The sequence below is a fragment of the Seriola aureovittata genome, chromosome 12 (genome assembly GCF_021018895.1).
Source record: "Seriola aureovittata isolate HTS-2021-v1 ecotype China chromosome 12, ASM2101889v1, whole genome shotgun sequence".
Classification (NCBI taxonomy): Eukaryota; Metazoa; Chordata; class Actinopteri; order Carangiformes; family Carangidae; genus Seriola; species Seriola aureovittata.
This window is the reverse complement of record NC_079375.1, coordinates 7,217,933-7,232,687: the sequence shown is the minus strand read 5'-3', so window position 1 is coordinate 7,232,687 and position 14,755 is coordinate 7,217,933. Positions and strand designations below refer to the sequence as shown.

The following is a 14,755-nucleotide window of genomic DNA, read 5'->3' as shown; positions in this document are numbered from 1 at the left end:
GTATCTGATCATAAGGTGCAGTTATTAATTTTGGGCCAGTATGGGGAAGAAAAACTAAAACTGGTTCAGAGATAAAGCTCAGACATCCCTGACCTCTGATTTACTAGGATGACAGTATTATGTGTATTATGTTTTATTTCTATCCACCTGATTAATGTGAGTCAAGGGCATTCTGGGTATTCTGGATTTCATTTTCATGGTGGTGATGTTATTTTTGTTTTTGCACCAATACTAAAACTAACTTGAAAAAACAAAAACAAAGTGGCTAGAAAGCTGCAGATTTTGGTGATAATTTCCGTATCACAGTTACCGATTAATGCAGGTTGCAGATAATGCAGCAATGCAGGTAACTTTGTATCCTGTTTTTTGGCTGCAGTCAGACTGCCAGACTCTGGACTGGGCCTTCACACCTGCGTCAAATCCTCCGGGGTCTGTCAGTCTGGCTCCAGCTCCTACTGCAGTGTGTCAAGTCAATATGGATGTGCTTGAGAAGGAGAAAATGTACACTGGGTAGTGTAGTAGCACTGAGGCAAGCTAGAGAGAGACAGATCTCTCAAGCACTTGTGTAGCAGCTTTTCCCGTACTGTGTGACGATCTACCATTGTGTGTACAGTTTATGACTCAGGCAGACTTGGAGTGCGTGCTGTGTTCATCCTCTTTGCCAAGTCTTGGGGTTATGGCTTTAGGGGATGCCTTTTCTGACTGGTGATTTCCCCACTGGATAATGACAGCTTGTATAGCGACGGATAACAGAAATCTCTTAAGTGCGTCCTCACAGCCTATCTGTAGCTTTGTCGCCAGCGGAGGAGTTAGAAAGATTTTTTAGAGGTTAAATCTCATCTCTCCGCAGAATATTGCAGCCACATTAGCATATAAATGTGCTCCTTGTGAGATGCATGTTTAATATGGGCGAGATTTAAAAGTATAATCATACACAAAGTGATGATGTGGCAGTGAATGGGACAAACACAAGACAGGGGAGGTGTACTGATGAGCTTTACCACCCGCTTTTTTGTGCGAACCTCTGTGTTTGTATGTGTGAGACAACAGATAGTGTACATAAAGTGTTTGTAGAGATAAAGTGAGCCTATGTGCGACTCTGCGGCTGCCTGCCTGTGTGAATGACAGGACAATCAGCCGTGGCTTCAACAGGAGAAATATACACACTATTACTAACCTGCAATCTCTCCCCGCTCCTCTCCCCTTTCATCCCCCAATACCCTCACCTCACCTTACCTTGCCCCCCCCACCCCCCACACCCGTCCCTCCCCTCAGAAACCAAAGCAGAAAGACTGGCATCCTCCTGATGGCTTCATCCTGGGCCTGTGGACTCTAATCCTCCTGGTGTTTTTCAAGACCTACGGCGTAAGGCACCTCAAACACATCTTCTGAGGCCTCAGCATTTACGCTGCCGGATACCCGATGACTTGAAGCTGCAGACCTGAAGAGGGAAGGTGCAGTTTGTGACCGGCTTATTTTCCTGAAAATACAAAGAAGATGTATGGCACCACAACGGCTTGTCCAGATACTGTGTGATGCTGTTGGTGCCTTTTTGTTTTCTTTTTTTTTTTTTTTTTAACTTTTACTTTGGGATGACTGCTCTCCATTGGTGAAATGTAAACATTGGTGAATTATTTCATTTGTGACAAGGAAGAAGGGACAAATACTTCAAAGTGGTGAATCAAATATGCAAAGCCCCTCCTCTGCATGAGCATACCACTAGCGGTACTGCCATTTTAAACAGTTTTCTTAACTGTGTCTTTTTGAAGGACTGAAACTTTTTTTTTTTTTTTTTGTGTCAAAAGTTCTGTTTTGTCAAGCCATTGCATAATCGAGTTGATTTGGTTATAAATGCACTGAATTGAGTCTGCAGATAAGAATTTAATTTATTTTCAAGAGCACGCTGCTCTGCATATTTCAGCAGCAGCGTTTTTGTTTAAGTGCTACTCAGAACGTCCGCTCGGTCAGAAAAGGAAAATGTGGGATGAGGGCAGGCTGATTGGCTGTGAGTGGGCCGTGGAGAGATTACTATTTAATGTCTCCCCTGTCCATATACATTACACCCCTTGACCGTCATATCACGCTTGTGAAGGATAACAATCGCACATAATCCCATCTCGCATGATGGACCCATCCACTTTCCCATTCACCAAATTGCCCTCCCTGTGGAAACATCCATTAGCTCCCCAGCCTTGTACTCCGCTGATTGTATTTCTGGGTGATGGACAGCTATTTCCCCGGCCATTCTGCGTCTCGCGCTACAGCAGCGATAAGTGAGTGATAACCTAGTAAGCTGCCGGCTGTCCCAGATGAATCTTGTCTATGCTGGGACGTGTTTTCCACTTCTTCTTTTTTTTTTTTCTCTCTCTTCTCTGCCTTTCTCTTTATGTGCAACCACTCTGCATTAGGCTCATTGTTGGGGGGGGGGGGACCGCTGGTAGTTTATCTTTGCTCCTTGGCGCGAGGGCCCACCCATCGGGTGCGCGCCGCCACTCTCCCTCGCGTCTGAAGTGGAAAATAGATGGAGTTAGAAATGAAACCATAAGTATCGGAAGGCAGCTGCTGTGTCAGCCCCATCTACCTTTTCTTATACATAATTTATGCAACACTTATTTCTTCTTTCTCCTTTTTCCGTCCCGTTTTCTTACTTCTTGTAATCGCATTCCTCCTGCTCTTCTTTATGAGCCTGCAAGCACAATTTATTTCCGCAATTGGTAGGATTTTTGATGCTCCGATTAAAGATTAAACACGGAATCAAAAGGAATACATTTGTCTTTAACTACCTTTTTTTGAAAGATATTGAGCTTCCTTAATTACTCTGTAATGCTGTTTAAAGTCGAGATCTGCTTTTACAGTTACATCCTTGAAGGTATGCCTGGCAGAGCTGATAGTCTAATCTTATTTTATACCACAAAGACATCCTTGAAATCGGTGCCGCTTGAGTTGACTTACACACCTGCTCTGTTGTTCTCTTACTGGAAACATTTCAAACAATCCAGGGAGATTTTTAAAAGCAGTTTCCTTCCCCTTCCAGTCTTGCATTTCAAAAAGACATAGCAACCAGTGCATTCAAACCTCAATATGCAATCAGTGTGTAAACCAGGCTGGCAGCAGATACAATGAAAATTAAAGCCAGCCTATCTCAGATGGATTTGTTTGTTTTTAAACCCACTTCAAAATTGACTTGATCTCCTCCTGAGCCTCTCGTTCCTACTTTGGCACCGCCAGATGGAATTGAATGCACTCCACCTTCCCGCATGGTGATATACTTTCCCTTCTCCTCTGTCACTATGGTTTCTTTATGATAATAAAGATCAGTGTCATCCTTCACACCTGACTTAGATGGAGAGAAACCAGTCACAGGACAATATTAGAGCAGCCATCTCCACAGAGGAAGAGAGATTTCAGGCTGAAGCGTCAGGCAGGATGATCTGAATATGTCACACAGGTTGTTCAAACGATGAGCAGTGTCGCTGTTCGCTGGTGAGCGCACACGTATGCTGTGTGTCTTTTTAGAACTGGAGCGTCGACATTAGCCCCATGTGGCAGCTTGCTAAATTTAATGATTTACGCACAAACACACACAAGCGCACACATGGTGTTTGGAGACAGCGTGTGCGCCTGACAGGTTGTCCAATTTCCATGGAAACTCTGGATTTCCCACTGCTTGACTGTCAGTGAGCCTTTGTAATGTCAATCAATCTCCGGAATGATAATAGTAATTTTAGCAGTGACAGATTTTCATTCTCATCTGCAACAATAGCTGTGGCATAAATCACCGTCAGCAGCACTTGCTTCCTGTATTTTATATTTAACATGTGGCTTTTTCTTAAACTTTGAGTAAGAGGACAAAAATAAAGGAGAGGAGAGGAGAGCTGACACTCTGGAGGTGGCTTGGGCAGAAAGCCCAGTAATAAATATGAACAGCTTCCTCTTCTCTGTCCAGATTGCTTTGTTTGAGATTCATTCATTTATGCAAAGTTGATTTTACACCAAGTGTAAACTAAGAAAGCAAAGAGAATTCAAATGAAGGGCTGCTTGATATAAACGACATTTGTATGATAAGCATAGGAAATCTGATGAGACTGCAGTTCTGTTTTGACTCTGGAAACGGTAGTTTTAGTGACAGTTGATCTCTTTTATCAGCTTCTCAAACTACTATTTCCATGAAGAATGAACTTTCATGCTCAATTCCCAATTTGGTGATTCATGTGCTAATTTGTTTGTAAGACATTCATTTTTAGTGTGTATCATGTGTGATCATCTATTACCAGGTGTATTAAGTAATTTCTTAAGCAAACATGGGTAATATTCACTGGTTCCAGCTTCTTTGAGCTTTAAAATATTCAGCTTTTTCCTGTTTGATGCAAGTGTAAATGAATATCTTTGGGTTTTTAGACTGACATAACTCTTGCACTGTGGGACATTTGGGGGCATTTTTTAAGTTAGAAAAAACATTAAGTTAAGTTTTACCCAAATTTATTTATTTTCTGACTTAGACGGTAAATGTTGGTGATGATTTGTCGGGGGAGGCTACACGCTACACTGCAGGAGGCTGAAGTTTAATTGTTTTTTTTTTTTGTTTTTTTTCTTTGTGCTGTCTATCTGTTCATTTTTGTCTCTTATCTGGGTCCAGGTTGCATTAAATTAATAATATAATTAGAAATAATTGTTATATATTGAGTGATTCTTTAATTAAATTGTATTTTATGTGGAACTAAAAAGGTCTTTAAAAATCCTCAAATTAGTGAACTCTGCACAAAGTCTGTTTACAGACCAAACAATTTGTTGATTAATTAAAAAAAAAGAACTGAGAAAATAACTTGGTTACAGTCGTATTATTATAATAACTCTTATTTTTAGAGGAGGATAAAGACAGAAACCTTCAGTTATTTTTCAGCCCTGTTCATAGTTATTTTCATTCTGAAACATCAGCAATGTGATTTTAAGAGATATTTTGTATCTTCAATTATTTTCCATGGCTTTACCACGTCAAAAAATACAGTGATAAGCCAAAACATTAAAACCAATTACCTGTTCTAATGTTGTGGCTGGTTGTTGTATAAAGAGCCTTGAACTCTCCTCAATGCATATTAAGTACAATTTATTGATCTGGTAAAGGCTAAGCTGTCCAATAACTGAAGTGTTCATGACCCTCTGTTGAATACTTGGTTTCCCTTCATCTTCCTCTAATGTTACCCTGATCTATATTCCTTGCCTTCATGTGATGAGGCAGTACTGTTTCAAATACAAAAAATATGCCCCTACGCTCTGTTACGAATGTGGTCAGGGATCTATTTGTAGCTCTGGGGAGTAATGAGAAGACCTTGTAGCGCTTCCTGTCTTTCATTATTATTTCAGTATAACACAGCCTGATGTCGTGAGCAGACGAGAAGAGAGATTGAAAAGTAAAACTGAAAGCTGCCATCAGTGATGGGTGAAGGTGAGTCACTGGCCTCCCTTCCTCCTCAAAACCTCAATGTTTCGTCTCCATTTCTTGGGGCTACTGCTTACAAATACAGGAGGAAATACGCTCATTTTATGTGTCACATTTTTACCATTCTGTTGTTGTTAAATATAGAAACAGCCTGATCGCAAGAAAACCGATAAAAATTATTTTATTGAGTGGAATGACATTTTCCATTATGTGCAAAAGACAAGAAAACAGATTAACATCACTGCTGACACGATCAATTAGTTGAGGAACAGAAAATGAATTAGCAGCGAAACATGATTAATTGCTAAAAGGAATTGTATGATATTTTGGGAAATGCTCCTTCTTGGCTAGAGTTGGATGTTCAAATTGACACCACTGTCATGTCTATACAGTAAAATGTGGCTGAAGTGAATAGCCAGTTAGCTTAGCTTGGCATAAAGAGTTAAAATGGAAAAACGGCTAACCCACTCTGTCCAAGGGGCAGCTAAATCCATCTACCAGCAGCTTTAAGTCTCACCAATTAACACTTCACACGCTAGCTGAGGTGTAAAAACATTTAGCCGTCCTACGCAGGGTTATGGCCAACTGTCATTTTTAAGTTTGACTTTTTTCATGATTTACTTTTTTACTGTTCAGACATGAAAGAGGTACGTCTGTATTCATTTCATTCTCCTGGCAAGAAGGGGAATAACTATTTCCCAAAATGTCAAACAATTCCATTTAGTTAGTAATCAAGAAAAAAATTTGTATCACTGTTAATTGAGTATTTTGGGGTTTTGGAATGTGATTTGAAAATGTCTCTTCCGTCTCTGGTTACTTGTGATGGACTTTATTTCACTGTTTTCTGACATTCTGTAGACCAAACGATGAATTGAGAATGAAAATAATGAGCAGTTGCAACCCTAAATAACATTCTGTGATTCAGTGCAGAGTTAATTAGGCAGGAACTTTTGCTAATAAGTACAAATACACACGGACATTCGCAGATGAGTCAGCATCTCTGGAAAACACACACACACACACAGACACACACACACCTTGGTCTTTGCGACAGTACAAAGTCAGCAGCACTCAGAACCAGGCGACGTACAGTAGCACCACTCCTGCAGCTGTTGAAGTGTGAAAAGCAATCGTGTCCTCATCACAGAGGAAACATGATGGGAGTCAGGAGCACCTATGTATCTGACCCACAGCATCTGTCCTCTCATTACTCACGTTAGAGATGAGGGCAAGACCAATAGGGACTTAGAACCAGGATGTATCATTAAGCTAACCACAAGTCTCATCACTTTCTAACTCAAACCTGATTCTTATTCATGGAGACGGAGCAGAGAGGAGGAAAAAGTGAGGATCTCAGAGTGAGACAGAGACAGAGAGAAGGGGCAGTATACATGTAGGATATACTCCATCAAATGACAGGGGAGTGCACATAAAACACAATCAAGAGAGGCGAGAGTGACAGATCATATACTTATCAGTTTAACAAAAATAGAAAACCCGGTATTCTTCCAAACGGTGTAATTCTCTCGTGAGGTGATTCAGGCTCACAGAGGCGGCAGCCGATGAATATAGCAGGATGGATGCAGCCGCTGCTTCCCTGCTCTCGATCTTAATCTCCCACTTGTCTTCTGTGACATGGCTGTGCATTACATGGAAATCCAGCTTGTAGCTATATAAATCGCACTATTAACTGGTGACAGGAGCCGATGAAGCCTTTATGATACATATGTATGGGCGGCCAGAGGAGGTGCACACGCATGAGATAGAACCTCAGTGAATGTTACGCACTCGTCCTTCAGCCAGGAAATGGTCACTGCAAAGCTTAGCTTGGCTGACCCTTTAGTGATCTTTCAATGTACATATCCGATGCGAAGTGTAAATGAAAGTCATGGAAGTTATTTATACGACTTTGAGCCTTGTTTCATGACACAGGAGTTTAAAGAATGTCGCCAAAACTGAACTCCTCAATCTTCGAAAACCACAGAGGAATATGACGTCTGAACAGTGATCATAGTGTCAAATAGCCAAAATTTAAACCAGGCTACACTATTATTACTATTCAGCTCACACTCTCCCAAACATTACATTGTTGGATTATGGGCATTGTAATGGTATTTTTCTTTCAATGGGCCGTAAGCACTGAATCCTGCTTGGCCTTCATCCAACAGAGGCTTTTGTGAAGAGCCCAACTTGTGTCCCCTGTGATTCCTCTGGTAAACATATGCATATACACACACGCACACACACACACATACACAAAGAACTGGAGGATCAACAGTAAGACACTGCATGCATTGAGAGTGGAGTGTGTGATGACGATGCCTTCTCGTACAACCTCACTTTACAAGGTTTTCATAAAAGGATGTACAACTTTGAACTAGTTCAGTGCAGTAAACAAAACACACTGCTGGAGTTGTAGTGGTGGAGCTGGAGAAATGTCCCTAACAAATGTCCAGCAGGATCAACAAGAGTCAGTCTTCGTCTGTGGTAATTAGTTTTCATGCCTACTTCATGTTTTATCCATCCTGTTAAGGGTCCAGCACCCCATCCTCAGTCCTTTTGACATGAATCTCTACAGCATTTTCTTCACCCCAACACTGGTCACGTCTTCTGGGTTACCGGGGGTGCCGTCGTGACCGTTCCCTCCAGCGTCCGGTTGGCTGGGAGAGGCGGGGGGCTCCAGTCTGGCTGGTAGAAGTGGATGTCAAACGTCCGTGCCCATTTGGCGAAGACCCGCTTCTCTGTGATGAAGCGGTGGTGGCTGCCCCGCCGTCCACGCTCGTGGGAAATGTACATGGCACACTCGTCTGGACCACGAGGCTCGTAGTAGTGGTAGGGGACGGAGTGATGCTGAGGCTCTCTGCAGTGGTTGAGAGGGAGATAAGAGAGAGATAACATTTAAAGATGCTGACATCATAATGTTTTTCATTTTGTGGTGAGGGACGGGGACTGATCTGCATGCTGTTTGTCTTCACAGGGCGAATGCAGCCAAATTTAGCTAGTTTTAATGTCTTTTAAATGTCACCTGCAGCTTAACACTGAATGAAAAAGCCAAATAAATAAAGTTTTGAAAAGTACTCTTACTAAAGACCATATTAGCATGGGATCACACCAGCCACGACACCTGTCAATATGTTGATGTTTCCATCCATGAGTACTCAGTAGTCAACACTACGTTATTATACGACTACTGAGTACTTGGGGATCAGAGCAGCCCATCTTTGAACTCTCAACTACACACTTCCATTTTGGCTTAATTTACATTTATGTTGTGCCTTTGCATTTGCGTTGTGGCTTAATTTGCATTCATGTTGTGCCTTTTGCATTTGTGCTGTGGCTTTTGCATTTGTGTTGTGGCTTAATTTGCATTTGTGCTGTTCCTTTTGCATTTGTGTTGTTCCTTTTGCATTTGTGTTGTAGCTTTTGTATTTGTGTTGTGGCTTTTGCATTCGTGTTGTGGCTTAATTTGCATTCATGTTGCTTTTGCATTCATGTTGTGGCTTTTGCATTGTGTTGACCTGTCTGGGTCACCGTAGCCTATTGAGTAGTCATGTAATAATTTCATAGGCTTGCCAAACTACGCATTTTGCATCGCAGGCACGTGTTTTGACATCAAAGTAGGCTGGTACGATTTTGTCACACAGTTGTGTAGTACTGAAGTCTACACCAATGAGTGTCAAGCCTGCCGTAAAGCAAAACAAGAAGAGTTTGACCAATCATCGCACTGGATTCATTCCCTTACCTGCACTCACCTTCTCAAGCAGGTATGATTGACAAATGTGATGTCATTTCAAGACAGAGTAGCTAGGATTCGCAAAGCAACAGGAACACTTCTGACCTTGGTTTTTTTTATCTCTCTTGTTGCCCCTCCTCACACCGGCTGGTTCCCCATGTGAGAACCACTCTTGAATGCAAAGATAAACAGACTGCGGAGGATGTGGAAATTTGAGATCATTAATTAATGAGACTTTTCAGGTGGCCAATGAAGTTCCATTGTCTGCATGTTGCAGAAGGTAAAACATGACTTTTCAAAGTATTCATAATATTAATTATGCAGCTAAACATGTCATCATAACGAGCGGAGCAGATCATGGCACACCTGGCTGTAAAAAAAGGCAAGTACCTGCGCTGCAGAAATTCCAAGAAAGTTACAGGGAGAGATGACCATGCCTCTGCATCTCCAGACTTACCCAGCATGCATTTTTCAGAGCAATATTAATGTATTGGTAAGACTATCAATTAAAAGGGATACAAAATTCAGAAAAATGTGTTAAATTAATTCATAATTTTTGATAATAGGAAATGATGCAATGGTTAAAAACAAATAATGATATAATAAATGGACTGCTGCGCCTCTGCAACATCACTGACTCAAAGCTCTGACGCATATTTCATTATAGCAGATACAGTAATGAGCATTATTCAAATTGTACTAAAATACTAAACCCATTCACCCAGCTCCTCACTTTCCATTAGATTAAATACATGTTTAAACCTGTTTTAAAGTAATAGATTGTGAGGATTTCACATCATGTGGTGAGCTGTTCCAGATTTTAGCCCCCACACACTGAAAGCATTTTGAAAAGTGTCATGTCATTGAATTTCATCTATTGCTGAGTATTAGTACGAGGTCAGGGAGAGTCATTGTGTTCTCTTTATCAGATATTTTCCAGAGCATCATATGAGCAGAGTATTTATGATGTGGCCAAATATATGTCGATGCTTGTGTTGGGACATTGTCATGTTGAGAAAGGGCTTTCCCCAAATTATTGCCACAAAGTTTCACTATTGTGTGAAAATGTCACTGCATGCTGTAGCATTAAGATTTCCTGTAGGTGAGTCTCATACTTCTGGCCATGTGTTGTAAATTGTAAAAGGCAACCCTAATGATGATGAGCATAATTCACCTTCCTTAATGAAGTAACTCCTTTTTTTTTTTTTTTTTCAATTAATTATGTGGTGATGAAACTAGACCTTTAGTATTTCAAACAATGTAGGTCCTTGAATTTTGTTAATCTTAATTCAGTTAATCTTTTCTCCTTCCTAGATTTTTCATACCAGCAGATAACACTGTTCACACACTGTTCTCTAATCCGCCTGTCAAGTGATATCTCAGATGCCACTGCAATATTAATGAGGCATTTCACTCTCTGCATTACAGCATTTTCATCTGCACTAATCCTCATATATAGTATATAGTTATGTATCTTCATATAACCCATTATATGTATTACATTTCCATATCTGTACATATGGAGTGTGGCCAGTCCACGTGCCTCAGGACTTGGATTGCACGTATTTCAGACTCCATCAAGTTTTCAATGTAGCAAGAACAAATGAATCTCGCTATCAAGAGAATAATATTGTATGTACGCTTCTCTCAAAATGCTTCAATAGCAAGAGGGGATATTTTTGTTTCAGGACAAGTGGTGGTCTTTCATATGCAGACACTACAAATGCTGGTCCCGACTGCTTTTTCTCTTCTCCAGAGACATCATCATGTTGGTTTTTTGAAGTTTTGGGAACATTGAGTGTCTGCACTGGCAGATAAGGGAGAATATTCCTTTTGTTTCCTTTGTTTGTCCAAAATGTCACACACAAGAGATTTGCCTTTGGTTAAACTTTTGGTGAAACTTTCAGTCGATGAAATTATTCAGCGGTCTAAGGTTTATACCAAACACGATGTCATGAAAAACCTGACAGGGAGTTTTTCTTGACATCCTTGAGTCTCTCTGCACGTATTCACAGTGAAATAAAAAAAAAAAAAGGCAAAAACGCCACAAAAATAAGCTTCAGCCGGAGAAAATATGCACCTCACCACTGTGCTCCAGCATTTTTCAAAACTGCATTGCAATCGAGGCTTGTGCTGCCGGGACAGTAAATTAAAATTATGGTACAAAAAGTGACTTGGGAATCTGGAAGAGGTCACTTTTTCATTCATGCGAATCACATTTTTCAAATTCTTTCTTTAAATAGAAAGAAACTATGGTAGTTGAAAAAAAAAAATGTACGCAGCAGCAACAGAGCAGCAGCTTAACAGCATGAAAAACTATTCCTCTGAGGATTAGAGAGAAAGAAAAGGAAGTGGACTAAATAAAAAGGAGGGAAGAGAGTGGGAGGGAATCAAAAGTGAAATTTCATCCAGATATCCCTGATAATGTTACCACTGATGCATCACCCTTCATATCAATAAAGCATATTTGACATGATGTTAGAGAGAGAGAGAGATGGGTTTTTGAATTCTCAGTTGGATCACATCCAGTAAGATCTACAGACTTCACTTGTTTCGAGAGCTAAAAGGATTACTAAGCATCAGCTTAAGCCAGCAACTGCTGAGAGAAATGAACTGGCATTCCCTCTTCATTATCATCAAGATTGAATTTGTGCCGAAACCCAAAATAAAAAATAATTTGAATCAATGGGAGCTAAGTATGAGGATAAAACAAAGGCTGAACATTTTACAGTTTGTTCTTTTTTTATTGAGAAATCTAATAAGATTTGTTCCTTGTCCAATAAAATCCTCCAGTTTAAGTGTTGACTGAGGTGCTGGAGATGTGAGCTGTAATTCAAACCATTAAACTCTGCTAATGAGGCAGGATGAGTTGGTTGCTAGGCGCAATACGGAGGCAGAACCGGCTACGTATCTCATGGTTCTTTGCATTTCTGCTGCACGGGACCAGCATCGTGGTCATGGTGGCTCCCTCCTCACAAGAGGCCGATTCTTAGCGTTGCCAAGGGACATGGAAAGTGTGCTCAGGGATCTATGGAAGCTCTGAAAAAATGATCTAAATATATATATACATGCATTTCCACTAGCAGATAAATAAAGTATCTATCTATCTATCTATCTATCTATCTATCTATCTATCTATCTATCTATCTATCTATCTATCTATCTATCTACATACGTATGTATGTATGTGTATAGATATCACAGAAAGGCTGGCCCAGAGGCGTTTACTTCAGCGCTATAGTTACAGTTGGTGTCGTTCTTGTATTTAGTGATGTCGTGGCAAAATATTTCAGGCATTCATTTTGCAATTAATTTGTCAATATTTAAAGTTTCATTTTAGCTCCACCCACTAAGTGGCTTCTAATAATGTTGACCTATAGAGAAACTGATTTTTGTTTTTCATCTCTAGACACTGAAAACCTTGTATCTCTAAATTGCCATTCACTTTTTCTTAAGATTATATTTTTGGATCAAATACTCCTCCATGCATTAAAAAAAAGCAAAAAAAAACCCCAGCTTCGGCCAAAATCACCCTATTTAATTAACTCAAAACTGCAATGTCAAAACTTAATGAGCCACTCCACCAATTTTACACATAAATGAAATGTGAAACACTAAATCAGTGGAATACAACCGTTAAAAACAAGGCGGTTTCATGAAAAATTGTCATTTGCCGTCACAAGCTGACATGAGTTTTCAAACGCCAATGTACTAATGCTCAATAATTAATGCTACTGCAAAGTTAAGCAGCCTGTAAATAAAGCTACATCTTTTCACAAGTGTCCATCTGTTAAAGGGTGACACTTTTTGTTAGCTGTTGCACTGAGACCCAGAAGAACAGGAACAGAAAAATCCTGTGCGTATCGAGTGCATTGACCTGAAAGAATGAACAATCACAGAGTCGGCTGGGTGTCGGAGAAAGTCGGCCTCTTAAGTTCTAATCAGAATCAGCATCAGAGTGGAAGTGTTAACCTGACCAAAAACACTTTTAGAAACTGTTCTGATGGAGGAATCGCTCCAGTAAAAAGAGTCCTGACGTTGGGCTGCACATGTGGCACTATCCCTTAAGTGTGCGTCCAGTTCATGGGCTGGATCCTGTCAAGTGTGCATTTCCATATTGAATAATCGAGACTATATCGTAACAAAAGGACAAAAAGGGTCAAAAAGGACCGTTTTATTTCAAAATGCAGCCACGAAGTGCAGCTTTCTTCTGCCTGAATTTCAGGGGAGAGACAACTTGTTTTGTCCTTTGCAGCCCTCAGCAGCTGCTCAACCACTGTGTGTCAGTCAGTTGTTGGGTGTTTTTATTGATACCACAGCTGTGGAATGGGCACAGAATGAAAGGTGAAAAACATGATGTGGGGTTATTGTACACAGCAGCAAAATCAAATAAAACCAAACCAAAGCGGTGGACGAAGCAAAAAGGAGACAAAGGGAGACTGCTTGATTGACACTAGCTTAAGTAACTTGGGGAATTAGCCCAGGTGAGCTCAATCTCCCTGATGACCAGGCTCCATAAAAAGACACGATGGAGGGAAATCTGTCTACTGATACACAAAGCTGCTTGCTATTAACCTTATATGTAGTGTTGTCAGTATTCTACTTAATATTCAAACCAACATCTGCAGGATAAAGCCATATTTCCCCACTTTTGCATTGTTAACACACTCTGGCCCACTGTGTACTGATGTTTGTGGTAGCCAAAAAAAAGGGAGCGGAGTGAGACCTCTGCTTATTCCTCCTCTCATGCCTCACATTGCACATAGAATCGAAAATTAGCGTGAAATTTCAACATCTTGAACACTTGGCCTCATCTAGATGTTTTACTGACTTGTTTACTGTTTACTGACTTATTTAAGCATTCCAAAAACATCTCCAGACACACTGACATTTTATTTATCAGCTGCCTGAATATATTTACAGTTTTAATCTTTCTTATCAGGCGGCAGTACAGCTTTAAAAAACTCCTGGTGATGGCGCCTGCTGATGAGCTCATGATGATGTTTTACATTCAGCTCCACTGTCTCACCTGCAGAAGTCAGGGGCAACCATGCCATAGACATTGATCCTATCGCACAGCTCCAAGGCGATGGTCATAGTGAACCAGCCGGTGCTCAGCCAGGAGTTTGATATCCTCCTGCAGAGGAGAGGAGAGGAGGAGGAGGAGGAGGAGGAGGAGGTGGTGGAGAGATTGAGAGAGAAAAGACAGTTAGATGGATTTCATGTGTGGGAGACCACAAGGATGAAAACTGCACCATATTAGATTTTTTTGAACGTGATTAATGAGGGTAGATAATCAGAAAAGCTCATGTTGGTGTATTATGGCAGAATAAAGATTTATCTAAATCCAGAGGTCGATATTCCTGACTGTGAGATCATTCATGTTCCCACACAGCTTCATTAAAATACAGATCCATCCTACGTATCGACTGATACAAATGAACCCTGTCAAATAATCAAACCCTTAATCAGAAAGTAGCCTTGGTCTGCATGTAGTGCAGATAGTTAAGATGACACAACCTCAACTGCTGAACGTACACTTTTATTGAGCGCTAGCTAGAAACCAGCTCTAATCATAGTTTTCT

At 40.6% G+C, this 14,755-nt stretch overlaps 2 protein-coding genes across 2 annotated transcripts in view; one reads left to right on the top strand and one right to left on the bottom strand.

Moving 5' to 3' along the window:
- Positions 1-3,947, top strand: part of pigk (phosphatidylinositol glycan anchor biosynthesis, class K) — a 29,109-nt gene extending 25,162 nt beyond the window's left edge. The window contains exon 11 of the mRNA XM_056391294.1: positions 1,276-3,947. Coding sequence (XP_056247269.1) covers positions 1,276-1,392 — 117 coding nt within the window. The 3' untranslated portion in view covers positions 1,393-3,947. The remainder of the gene's footprint in view (positions 1-1,275) is intronic.
- Positions 3,948-5,601: 1,654 nt separating this feature from the next.
- Positions 5,602-14,755, bottom strand: part of st6galnac5a (ST6 (alpha-N-acetyl-neuraminyl-2,3-beta-galactosyl-1,3)-N-acetylgalactosaminide alpha-2,6-sialyltransferase 5a) — a 51,456-nt gene continuing 42,302 nt past the window's right edge. Inside the window, exons 4-5 of the mRNA XM_056391296.1 lie at positions 14,200-14,307; positions 5,602-8,297 (exon numbers count right to left, since the gene is read on the bottom strand). Coding sequence (XP_056247271.1) covers positions 8,039-8,297; positions 14,200-14,307 — 367 coding nt within the window. The 3' untranslated portion in view covers positions 5,602-8,038. The remainder of the gene's footprint in view (positions 8,298-14,199; positions 14,308-14,755) is intronic.